The following is a 12994-nucleotide window of genomic DNA, read 5'->3' as shown; positions in this document are numbered from 1 at the left end:
CTCCCTGGTCAGCTTACAGCCCTTTGCTTTCCCAAAGATGCTGCTGAGGGCCTGTGTGACAGGTAAGGCAGAGACAGCTGAGCTTTCTTGACTCCTTGCTGTTCCAGTGTTTCTTTAGCAAACCATATTTTGCTATTCTTGGGTTTTACAAAAATGTTTAGAAACAACAATTTGATCAGGTACTGATGTACCCTACTGCATTTTTTGTTGTTTTTTCATTAATGAAGTCAGAGAAGGTAAGGTGGAAGACAACATAGCCCCAGCCAAGGGGTGGGTAGGAGGAATGGTTAAATAAAGGATGCATCCTTTCTGCAGTATTTAATGTACTACTTTTTTAAAAAATAAGTTCCCATAGATAGATATAGTGACTGAAGTTGACTACTATCTCAGCTATCAAGATGTTTTTTTTAATGAGGAAATGTGGTTACTACAGCAGGTCAGCTGATTCCAGCTAAGAAACCTTTCTTTACAGGAGTGATTCTAAGAGCAACTGTTGCACAATTTGAAATGGCCTCTTACAGCTACTGTCTTGTTTTTCTATTACTTACTCTTGCTGTCCATATTTGTAAAGTTTTGAACAACTCCTCTCAATTACAAATGCCAGTAATTTGTTCTTGGGACCATTGCAAGGTAAGAGTTAAATTACACAAATGTTGGGGAATCTATATTTCCTTTACACAGATGAAAAAAAAGTATCTCAAATTGGGGGTTTATTCTTCTATGGAAAAAAAGGCACCAAAGTACTAAACTGAGGTAAGCTGTGTCTGCATGACACTTGCAGGCCCCACAGCATTTAGCATCTGGCTTCTGTACTTCAAGAACCACCATGAGGAGTAAAGGATTTCCCACCCACCCCACCCTCAAATTTTGGGCAGCCACCTACCATGGCAGTCTGCTTTCATCAGCTGATGATGTAGTCTTTTTATACAAAACTGACATGAAGAGAGTAGCAACTAAGTGGTTTTGATCAGATGGAGCTATTGGAAGTGTGAGCCCCTTCAGGCAGTGTTACTCCCCACTTCCTCTGTGAAACACAACTATAGAGACAAAAACAAACAACAAAAGTGTAATAAAGTCAACTCAGAACAGTGTAGTAGACACTTTTTCCCCCAGAAACTGCTTGAATAATGCCAGTAAACCAGCCATGGGTAAGAAAAGGCCAGGACACTTGCCTCCGCTGTTCCGACCACCAGAGTGCAAAACAAAGCCCTCCACCTTTCTCACAGAGAACAAAACGCCGGCAGCCTGCACCTCTAACACTTTTGCCACTCGGTGAAAAGCCACGGGTTACTCAAACATGCAGATAAAAGGCTGTTCAAAGCCATTCTAATGCTCCTGGTCTTTTTATAAACACAAAGATGTGATATACAGCACTAAATACAAACATAAAGACTTTATTGAATGCTGCTGAATTCCCCAAAGATCTTTCATTACAAAAGTTTTCCACACAACTGCAATTTAAGAGATTGGAATGGTACTCTGATAAAAGTTGTGAAAAATACTTGATCAAGTAAACAGACAAGACTTCTGTTGTCAACTTTCCACCTTTAAGAAACAGACTGCATTTTCTTCAAATCAAAAAAGGAAATAGTTATTGACATCCTTCCTTCCTTACTAGGAAGAAAAAAAAAAACCACCACCCCAATTTTGGTCTCATTCTTCAGTCCATGAGATGCTAAAACTAATGCAGAAACACCCAAGGTAGCCTTGGAGACCTGCACTGCTCCACAGGGAGTCCTTGGGCTGAAGAGGAGCATCATTGATGGGCTCTCTGGAAGAAGCTCCATCCTCAGCTGTAACAGGAAGAAATCTCTAAGTAGCCCAGGACCAAGAGGCAGCAAGAAGGAGGTAGAGGCACTCACCGAGTGGCAGGTCCGACGCCCGGACCACCCCAACCTGTTCAAGCTGGCTTTCTCTCCCGACTTGGCCTCATTCTAATGTCAGCCTTCAGTACACCTAAATCTCAATCCAGTCAGGAACTCCAGGACAGCACCATATCCGAGTTCCTTTCAGTGTTGGAAGGGGCATGCACTGAGTATCTCAAGTTACTGGTAGCCTACCTTGGTTTCATTTGAGAAAATACAGCACAACTAGAAGCCTTTTCTATCACCTTAACCGAAGTATGCAGCAATGTGAAAAGCACATGTAAAACAAGGAAAAAAATGTACATAGCAAACTATACCACCTATGTGCAACACAATCAAAAATTCAAGTCATAATTCTCACCACTCCCATAATTATTTCACTCATTAAGGATGATAATTCAGTTCTATGAAACATTGGAAGTGACAGTATATCAGTAATTAGACAAATTTACAATATGCTGTGGTAATGACATCACTTAACTGCTGTATTTAAATTCAAATCTTTACATTTGCCAGAGAAAAAACCTGGCTGTTTATTATCCTGATGAGGTTTCTTTTCCAAATCTGTTTATATTTCAAAAGGGTACAAAAAAGTACATCTGCCGAGTAGAGGTGGTCATTTCTTTTATTTGGCACTTGTGTTGTGTGCATTTAGCACACTGTGAGTGCTGTTCTGCTTTTCTGCCATAGCCTTCTTAAGCTTTAACTCCTCTAGCTTTCTCCACAACTCTTCACGTTCCAATTCTTTCTTTTTCTCTCTGTAGAAAAGAGTGAGGTAGCAATTTCAGATGTGTTGTTCTAAGCGCAATGTGGAGACGCAGTTACTTAACAACTGGAATTTACATCTAGTAATTCCTCTTGTACACTTTTCTCCAAGGCTATTGTTAGAGGCAATTACAGTTTCCTCTGTTAAAAAGCGAGCATACGAACTGGTAACCATTAGTGGTGAAACCGTAACTTTGCTCCAGCAAACTCAGACAATTCCTGCAGTGTGGCTTTGCACAGATGACTGCAGTTCTAAGGAGGTTCTTTATCACATGCAAACAAATTAAGGGACTAAGCATCTTTCGGGGAGAAAAGAAGGAGACTTAGCATGTGGTCTCAGCTGGCCTAGGATAAGCCATGCCCTGCTTCCCTTATTCCAGCGGGGCTGCTGAGTAGGTTAGTAGGGTGAGAGAGAGGTTTTAGCTGAGCTATGAAGTGTCCTCCAGCTCAGCTTTCTTCATACAACAGCCCCTGAAGCAGCAGAGCCAGCACCAGCCGGCCCCTCGCAGCAGCAGCAGCAGCTGAGCCCAGTTTTATTGTGCAGGAGAGCGCGCTCTGGGCCTGGGGAGGACGGGGAGCTGGGGCCTCCCTGGGCTTCAGCACCCGCCACAGCACCTACACACACCTGCATGGGCGCTTCACCCGAGTGGCACCCAGCAGCCAACGTGTGATGAGCAGTTCCACTACAGAACCCCACAGCCACAACAGCGAGGTTTTCTTTTCAGCTGGTACATTTTAGATACGTATTCATCAACGTGCATTTGGAAGAAGAATCGGTACCTTTGCCTTTCTGCTTTATATGAGCTTGTAAGTTCATCAAAAAGCTTGCCGTTCATTTCCATCAGGGTTTTCAGCACGTTGTATACCAGTGCCACAATCGTTCTAGAAGAGAAGGAGCACAACCATTAGAATTACTCAACGCAAAATTAACCTCAGTAAACAAGCATTCAGTTTCTCATTTGGACTCTGAGCTTCTTAAGATGCTGCTGTAAGGTCACGAGTTTCTGAAACAAAATCCTTTACTATCATTTCCTCTGTAAATTAATAAAATGCATATTTAAACATTTTTTGAAATGGCTATTTAACCTTAAATTCCTGACTCTTGTAATTGCACAGGATATAATTACTAGTACTGTGGCTGTACTATAAAGCCATTCAATTACCTTAACCTTTAATAAACAGAGTTTTAACATCAATTTTGTAATATCTGACTCATGAAATATGAGAGTCTAGAAAAATAAAACTTCTGGCTAGTAACTTCAAGACTGGGCAAAAGTACACAGCAGAGGAACCACAGGCACGTGGTTTGATACAGCTACTAGAAGCTCTACCAGAAGCGCTCCTGGGCAGCAGACAGCCTTGCTGCATGTGCCCAGCTGGAGAACTGAACTGAGAACATCAGGTAATGGTTTCCAGTACTGTAGTTTCTTCAAGAAACTAAAGAGCTTGAGCAATACTGGCTGTGTCTGACATGCCTGTCTGTTTCTACGTTAGGTGTTACTCTTCTTTTTGTGAAAGCAGTCATATTTCAATAAATTGTCTTCAGTATCATGCCACTTCTCTCCTTTAAACCCACTCTTAATTATGCAAAGAAATGCAAAAATAACAATAAAATTAAACATTAAAAAGCTGCCGATCATTAAGCATATCGCTAATCAAAAAAAGTAGGTAAACTGTCTTCCCCATCTTCCCTCTCGCTAGCAGTTCACCTTCCCACAGCAGCAGTGACTAAGTTGCAGAGCAGGGCTGCCAGGCAGTCTTGTCGCCTTGAAAAACGAGTGAAAGGAAAAATCCGAGGAAGTAACCAAAGGACCAGGTTTGCCTTTTCAGGACACTCTGTCTGCCGTGGCACTAGGAAGTCTCCGAGCTACTCGTCAGAGGCCCTGCACTCATTCAGAACGCGCACTACACTTAGCCTGTCTACACACCTTTTTTTTTTTTTGTTGTTATTTGGGGTTTTGGTTTTCTGAGAGGAAAAGCTTTACTTTGAGCAAGTAGTTAAGTCCGCATCGGACAGCTAGATGGATATAAGCACGTTCCTCTGCCCTCCAAAACGGATTAAAACCAAAGGGTTAGACTTTCTTCCCCAAACCTCCTCATCCTCAAGGTATACAATTGTCCTGTGGCTTTCACGTCCTTCATAAAGGGCAACTTCTGTCTGCAGCTAGGGCAAGATGGACATCCTTCAAATTTGTTGAGTTCCCAAGCGCTATTACTGCTTCAAGAGCTAGTTCTCCAAAATTTATATTCAGTCTCAGCTGATAACATTTGCAACTAGGCACACCATCTAGATAAATTCAGAATAATTTCAGCGCCTCTAAGCGCTTAAAACAGGACATCTGATTTACTTCAGAGTTGCTGCAGGCTCCTGCCTACCCTGGCCTTCGCCTGTACGAGCGTTGCATTCTGCAAGTTGACTTGCAGCTCAATTCAGGATGCTGGACGCAAGCAGATTTGCCTTTTAGTATTTCAGTATAACTACTGCTTCTGTCAAACATGATATAAGAATACTAATATTTAACTTGTGACATGAAATGTGAAATGAAGTAATCGCTCATTTCTATTCCTACCATCCTTTGTAGTGGTAGGCATTGCTCTTCTCCAATAGTATCTTTTTCCTTTTCTTGTCTCACTGGGCAGCAATAACTATGATGGAGACACTGACAAAATTTTGTTCATCTGAAGTACTGAAGGACAGCAAAGCATAAATACAGCAGAAGCACCCCTTGGAAATTGTTTTTGTCTAAGTAATATTAATTTGCATTTTTAACTAACGCGTAAGATCAAATGTGATTACAGCATGAAGACCATCTTCCAATTTCCTCATCCTTGTTCAAGAAATTCCAGGTCTCCACCATAACAGTAAAAGCACAATATAGCTGAAAGTGACATCCATTTTAGCACCCATAATCTCACTGATTCCATGTGATTTAAGTAAAAATGAAGTCACGTTTACAAGCTTACAATCCAAGCCCAAAACAGTGGGCAATTTATTTATGGTACTATAGAGAAAGTTAAACATTACATACGGATTCCAGTGTTCTTTGGAGATCTTGTACAAACTGCCAAACATAATTGGTAGAATTTTATCAATGTTCTCCTCAATCAGGCTAAGAATATATTCATTATTCCAGAAGTACAAAGCTCTTTCTGCAACCTGAAACACAAAGTTTAGGGGTCAACAGCCACAAAATAAATTACTACAAGTTATTTTTTTAATACTTTTTTTTTTTTACCTGAAAATGTGAACTTGACACACACTTGGATATTTGCTTAAATAAAGGCTCTTCTATTTTTTTGAATTGTGTCGGTTCTATTACATCTAAGATTTCTTCAATTTCACCTAAAAACATTACCTGTTCATATAAAAGAAATGTATTAAAAAGTATGAGAATGTTTTATATCACCATTGTAAACAAAAACAAAACAAAATACAGTTTATACATTAGTCACTAATCCTGCAACGAACACTCTAGGTAATTACAAAGCATTAGACATCCACAGGGTTTTTGCTGCCTGAAAGAAGTCAATCATTGGTTTCAGCTACCAGGTTACAGCTCTCATCTTGGATTTCTTCTTTTATGTAGTTGCTCTGAACACTTCACAGAGCTCCTTCTGCAGAATATGGCTTTTTACAGTTAAAAAACCACTAGAGCACTTTTATTTCTTCAGGCATGGCTGCAGACATTACCATTATCTGAGGTCTCCACAGTAGCTTCTGAAGTGATAAATAGTTAATTCCGGTGTTAAATTACAACCAGCAGAACAATAGGTAGGTGGCATGGAAAAATTTAACACTACTCAACAGGGACAACAGCGTTAAGGGACCCCACTTAAAGAGCTGGGAAGGCAAGGGGAATCTAGTGGCCTAAAACAGATTCTTGACTTACACAGAAGAAACCAGAAAAAAATTCATTTCCCAAGACCATTTAAAATTATTTTTATACTAGGGAACAAGAATGTATGTATGCTTTACCAGACACTTACTCAGTCTCTCAAATGCTAAGTCTGCATCGCATTGCAGAGACTACCTCCAGCCTGGTCTGTATCCACTAAAATACTTCTCACTTTCCTCAGAAAATTTTTTCTCTATACAATATCTTAATTAGAATGCCACTTTTATTATAGCTTTAACATAGTAATGCCATGGTAAGAACAGACATACAAAACAATTGCATGGAGTTGCATGACTAAAGACGAGCGCCTCAAGAACTGCAAGTTTTCTGCACAATCTCTTGACAAGCACAGCAGAGGTACGCTATATGACCCTGCCACACCACATTTTTACATCACAGCAGACACCAAAAACAAGAGACAAAACCAACCTCTTTCTGACTGCAAGTTTTTGGCCAAAATTTTAGCAGTCCTCTGATTACCTATATTAAAAACACAAACGGGTTAAAGCAGAACAAGTTTCTATTACATATTTGATAAGATTTAAAAAGTACTATGCTTTTCCTTATCCAGAGGTTCAGTGAAAACCGAATACAGCTAAATGTAGTTCCACTGAAAAGAGATACTGCGCTGTCTCATTTACATATTTATCTTGCTGGAGTTATCAGAATAATTTAGACCCTTAACACTTCACAAGTCTTTGATTATATAGATTAATTGATAGGACACAGATAACTTCATTTTGTGATGCTTTGATGCTAACTGCCCTGTAGCTACATTTCCCAGAGTATTTTTTGTCTTCTAATCATCCACACTTTGGGGAGCACCTGTCTTGGCGTCAAGGTTTGAAGCCCCAGAGCAAGCGGTATACGCTGACTGCGCAAACAGGGCTATACAGAGGAGCCATGGCCTCCGCCACTTCCTTCTCTCTTCTAGGATTTGAAATGCTAAAGAGTGGAAACTAAAAAAATAAAATACAAGATGTGAACTTACAGAGAACATACATTCCAGTCTCTATACTGGAAACTATCTTCCACAAGACTGGGAAAAAACTTTTGGGAAACAATTAGAAAGTACAGCCCCCAGGAGGAAGCACACAACAAACAAAGGCTGGAGGCCCGTCTCCTAGGAACGCACATCTGACATGGCATCTAAAGTACAAAATTAATTACTGGTTAAAAAAAAGCAGTTATTGTATGTTTTGAAAGCAGAAACATTCTCAGAGCCTTATAAGCTTTCATTCTGAGGAAAGTATCTCTAATTTTATCATACAACAGCACTTAATTGATTGTATCCAACTGTAAAACTTACTTAACTATTTGAATATCTTCCACATTTGGTTTTTGCCATGTTGATTCCCTGTCCCATCCTCCCAGCTGGCTGTTTTACTCGCAACTATATGCACTATCAAAAGTGACCTTCCAGAGAAAAAGTTAATGATTTTTAAGTGCCCGCAAGTCTTTATCCTAGGATACTCCCATATCCTGCTACTACAAAGCTGAATGTCACTTCAAATGACAACGAGCAAATGCAGAAGCCTCAGGCAGCTGGTAAAGCCTATGCTCAAATCCACAAAACCAAAGCAAGTTACAAGGAAACAAGAGATTCCTTAACAGAGCCTTGACCATCCAGTTCTACCTAGCTGGCTGAAAGATGCAGACAACTGAACTACTAACGCCAGCATCTGACACCTGATGAAGGAGCAGGAGGTCCAGGTCAGCCCGGGCAGGCGACAAGGTTGCCGCCTGGCCCAGAGAAGCAGAGCTCCCTCCCTGAACTGCTCAGCCAGTGCTGACCTGGCCACCTCGCTGCCTCCACAGACAGAGCAGAAGAGCTGGGGCAGATGGCACAGGGAGGGGGGAGGAGGAGAAGTTTTGGGCTCCCTCATTTCACTGCGATTCCCTCATCTGTCAGTCCTGCACTCAGTCGCTTCTCCTGGGCTCTCAAGGAGTCAGACTTGCATGAATTAATTACATTTGTTTCTCTAGGTTCATAATTTAAAGTAGTCCATGTAAATACACTTTAAACCCTGGGCCATTTTACATTAATTAGCTCGTAACTGAATGACTCCACTATTTACCGTTGAGATTTTGTATTTTTAAAGAACAAACCCGAACATTTACAGGTATAATAGCTCATTCCACTGACACCTTCCCTTCCTCCAGAGGAATGCAAGTAAGCCAAAAAATTTCAGACAAGCACATTTGGCAAAGAAAAGCTGTGAGAACCTACCATGCACCTCTAACTGGAGCATGAATTTACTGGTCTCAAAAGCATAAAATTTGAGTTAGCTGGCAGAGCCCAGTTTCCAGCACTTGTTATTGTAAGAGTGTTGAATATGCTTCGCTAGAGATTCATATTCTCAACGTGATGAAGAAATACCATGTTTCGAATATAACAGTGCAGACCTCAACAAGATAACTATTCCTTGCTTCTCACAGTATCAGTTTCCAGCTTGACTACGCTTTCATATTAAAAAGCTGATACATGCATATTTATATTCAAAGGTTGCATTCAAATAAATATTCAACATGAATGCAGATCTGAAATCTTGCTGATTTTACTACACAAAACTCTTAATATTCTTCCCTGAGCTACAAAACTCCCATAAAGTGACTTGCAACAGTTGGCACCTGCTAGAAAACTTATCTTATGTACAAGGACTGCATGTTTAGCCTGATTTCTTCAACGTAAAGGCCACTGCACTTAGCAGGGTTAGGTAACAAACTCTTCTTGTCAGCTCTGCAAACATCAGGACTGACCTAAGGCAGACTACCATAGTTACAAGAGCTCGGATTGAATGTCCTCTGAACTGACCCTGAGTGACAATTCCTGCCAGAAAAAAACAACAGTAAGGTACTCGTGAAGACAGCCTTCTCATGGAGTTCTTAAAATATTACTTGACCTAAAGCCAAAAAAAAATTTCAAATGCTATCTCATCAGTTGCCCCAAATGTTAACATTTACTTTTCAAGCATTTCAGAAAGTTTCTTAAAGCGTCACTTCTTATCATATTAACTTTTACTCCTTTATAAAGCCAACTTTACTATACACACAGAGTAATGACCAAAGCAAGCACAGGCAGTGACTCTGCAGTGAGTTCTTGTATCTTCTCCATTCTGAATTCATCTTGACTGATTAAGAGGCAACCACAATTGTATACGCTATAGTCCAGATGAAGTCTCAGAATCGCGCTATGGTACTCCTATTTCAAAAGTCCTGCCTTCCTCACTTCAGAGTTTGGGCTTGAATCCTGCATCACAGTTCCATAAATTCGTATCAGGCAGTTCTGACTTTGTCATGTTGTCACTTCATTCAAACTTGCAGGTTTTTATGTAATACTACACATTTTCTGCTCATATGTCAACTTTAACCGTCAAAATGCCTGGGTTGTTTTATCGCTTGGCTTAAGGAATAAGGCTTACGCAATTCCCTTCTCACCCTATCCAACAAAATAAGCTTATTGACCAGTGTAGCTGGCGACACTGCAGTACAGGGGGAAAGAAGATGCTTCAAGTATACCAGGCAAATGTATAGATGGTCAGGTCAACCACCTTCCATCATGTACAGAGTAACTTGTCTTCTGATGAGGAACACCAGTACTTAAGTGGTTGTGCAAAAAGGCAAGCTTCCATTGTGAATATCTACTATCTAGATTGTTTCCACAAAGCTGTTTATCTTTTTTCTATGAAGAAAGGGTCAGATTTTGCATAAGCTCCTCATTTTTGTCTCAAAAAGGGATAAAGTATTTAAATATCAACATCCCCCTAACAAAGATTTCTGATTGTCCAACTAAAACCAGTTTCTGTTCTAGCTGGTCCGACATCAGTCTGTGTCACCATGAGCAGCTGCACTGCCCTGAGCCGCACTCTTCTTTATGGGCATTGTCAAAGCCCTTGCATGAAGCACTGCAAACCTCTTTTTAGCTGAGCTGTCAATATGTATCACAGGAGATTCAGTCTGGCAAGAGCCACTGATGCCTGAAGCACCTGTATTGTAACTGCCAAGAGGCACCCCAGTAACTGAAGAGACAGAACAGAAACACTGCATTTGGAATTTCAGTTCTTTCTGCCTGAATAAAGTGCTGTTATTCTTTCCAACTTTTATTTTGAGATTGTTTATTCCCTAAAATATTTCAACTTTACGCAGTGGCTAGGCACAAGCCATCAGCACCAAATATACTAAAATTTTAGTTCTTACCAGGAGGTAACACAGTTGTTTACAAGCGCTCTCATACAAGGTAATTTGCATGATATCAGTCATTCAAACTTTTATTTAAATTTGTGATCTATCTATCTTGGTCACAGGTTAAGAGCCCTTTCAAACCCAGAATCTTCTTGACAATTGTTCTAGATTTAAAAACTCCCTCCCCGCTGTCTCCCCCCCTTGCCTATGGATCTTTAATCAGGACAGCACAGATAGCACTGCTATACAAGTTAGACTGAAATATTTAGTTGAAATTAAAAATAGAAAAACATTCAACTGAAAAACACTTACAGGCTCTGTTAAAGTTGTATCTTTTTCCAGGAACTGTACAACACAATAGGCGAGCTAGAATGTAAGTCATATGATTATTTAGTTTAAACAGACACTATTTAGACATTGCAGCATAACTAAATATCACAACTTATAATAGAATGACTTCAGATTGAATGGGGGGGTGTGGGACCCAACCCAAAACACCCCTGCACAGCCATTTCAAATTCTTCCAAACTAAACAAAACAGCAATTAAAACAGCGAGATGTAGAGGCCTGCTCTATCTTACAACTTCCTGCATACCCAAAAATCTTAATTTTTTCATCCTAGAAATTACTTTTAAGCTTGACAGCTACTTCCCTAACTCAGATCCAGTATCCAGACAGATTTTTCTCAACATCAGTTCCTGTATTAACATTACAAAACTATCGTTTTCAAACATCTACACTGGGGTAAAAAAGGTGACACTTCCAGTAAAAAAAAAAAAAAAAAGAAGCTTTAAAACAGGTTTGAGCGCACATTGCTCAAGTACTAGACATCTACAGTCAAGTACTAGACATCTACAGTGTGCAACATTCAGCGATGAGATTGCAGGTGAAAGAACTTTAACGTATTACGTGGCCACAAGACACCAGGCAGCATCTGTCCAGCTGAGCATCCTGACACCAGCAACGGCCGACAACAAACGCCTCTGGAAGAGCGTATGAAGTGGGGGAAGCGCAATGTGATTACGTCCCCAGCATGCTCTCCCAGCCCCTAGTGATTTCTGTCCAGGTGTCTTTTCAGGCCAAAGTGTGATATTATGTGTTACATAATTACTTTTTATTTAGTCACTTAGCACATAGTTAAGTAATTACACAACCATACCTCTGCCCAGTACAGAAACCATACAATAATCCTATTACTAACGCAGTTACAATGTTAGATTCCATTAAGACTGATTTTAAGAAGTCACATTATTTTTCATCTCACATAATAAAGCAAAGACAAAAGTTATTTACATGCATTACATGTACATTTCAATACTTAGTATGCTTGAATTCAAGCATTACCTTTCCTTTCTATTTAATCTGTTATCCCAAAGCAGATAATTACAATGCTGTAATTATACCAGGTCTAATTTATTCCTTTTACCCTTAGGCTAAGGATGTATACGCATGGATTCAAAAAATAATAAATTTCACACATTAATCTCATAAAATCCCATTATATGTATTGTACACTAATGCTTTATTGTTCAAAGGCACAAAGACTCAAACTTAATTCAGCTTTAAGGCTTATAACTTTTAAGAGTAGGCTAAACTTGTACTGTAGCAACAAAGCAACCAGGCCGTTCCAGATTACAAAGCAGATTTAATGCTGGTTTACACCTTCAGAAGAATATAAAACCCGAAACACACAGTGCAGAAACTGCACATGGCACTAGCAGTTTATGAAGGGATAGCCGAGTAGCCTGGTCAGCAAACAAAACTCTACTTCCAGGCACACAGGACAGCTGAATTAATAGGACCCCTTCAGGTAGTGATGAACGAGATTAAACATACCCTAGCAAAAAGGATAGCTTGCTGTCCCGATCCATCAGTGAGAATACCTTTGGCAAGTGACTGGTCCCTCTCCTATCACTGACTCATTCCATGGAGCAGCCTATTGCACAGCAATAAACCACAAGTGATTTAAGTAAATTAAAACTTTATATGAGGATCCAGAACTAACTGAGCTCTTGATTTGATCCCATTTGTAGGCCATATAGTCATAATGATTTCACTTTAATTAGAAACTAACTTCCTTGTATCTTTAGTCTATAAGGAGCTGCATTAGCAAGCTAAGTTAACAAAGCAAGTTTTTAATTAGCCACAGCAGAATTACTTGCAAGTTTGCATCAAACGTATTCAATACTCAAGTGCCATACATCTGGGAAGGATATATGCTATTCCTCAAATAAAATGCCGACTGTCTGTGCAAAGTGTAAGAATGGAAGTCGAATGAAGAACTGC

The 12994-nt window shown here is 40.0% G+C and overlaps 1 protein-coding gene across 1 annotated transcript in view; it reads right to left on the bottom strand.

Moving 5' to 3' along the window:
- Positions 1-2346: 2346 nt before the first annotated feature.
- The window catches only part of PPP2R5A (protein phosphatase 2 regulatory subunit B'alpha), a 44865-nt gene continuing 34217 nt past the window's right edge, over positions 2347-12994 (bottom strand). Inside the window, exons 8-13 of the mRNA XM_081998209.1 lie at positions 11021-11074; positions 6956-7006; positions 5867-5986; positions 5660-5787; positions 3411-3512; positions 2347-2623 (exon numbers count right to left, since the gene is read on the bottom strand). Of these exons, the coding sequence (XP_081854335.1) occupies positions 2491-2623; positions 3411-3512; positions 5660-5787; positions 5867-5986; positions 6956-7006; positions 11021-11074 (588 nt within the window). The 3' untranslated portion in view covers positions 2347-2490. The remainder of the gene's footprint in view (positions 2624-3410; positions 3513-5659; positions 5788-5866; positions 5987-6955; positions 7007-11020; positions 11075-12994) is intronic.

The sequence above is a fragment of the Phaethon aethereus genome, assembly GCF_964289735.1.
Source record: "Phaethon aethereus genome assembly, chromosome: 3".
Lineage (NCBI taxonomy): Eukaryota > Metazoa > Chordata > Aves > Phaethontiformes > Phaethontidae > Phaethon > Phaethon aethereus.
The sequence above is the reverse complement of the archived record's forward strand: the minus strand, read 5'-3'. Positions and strand labels throughout refer to the sequence as shown.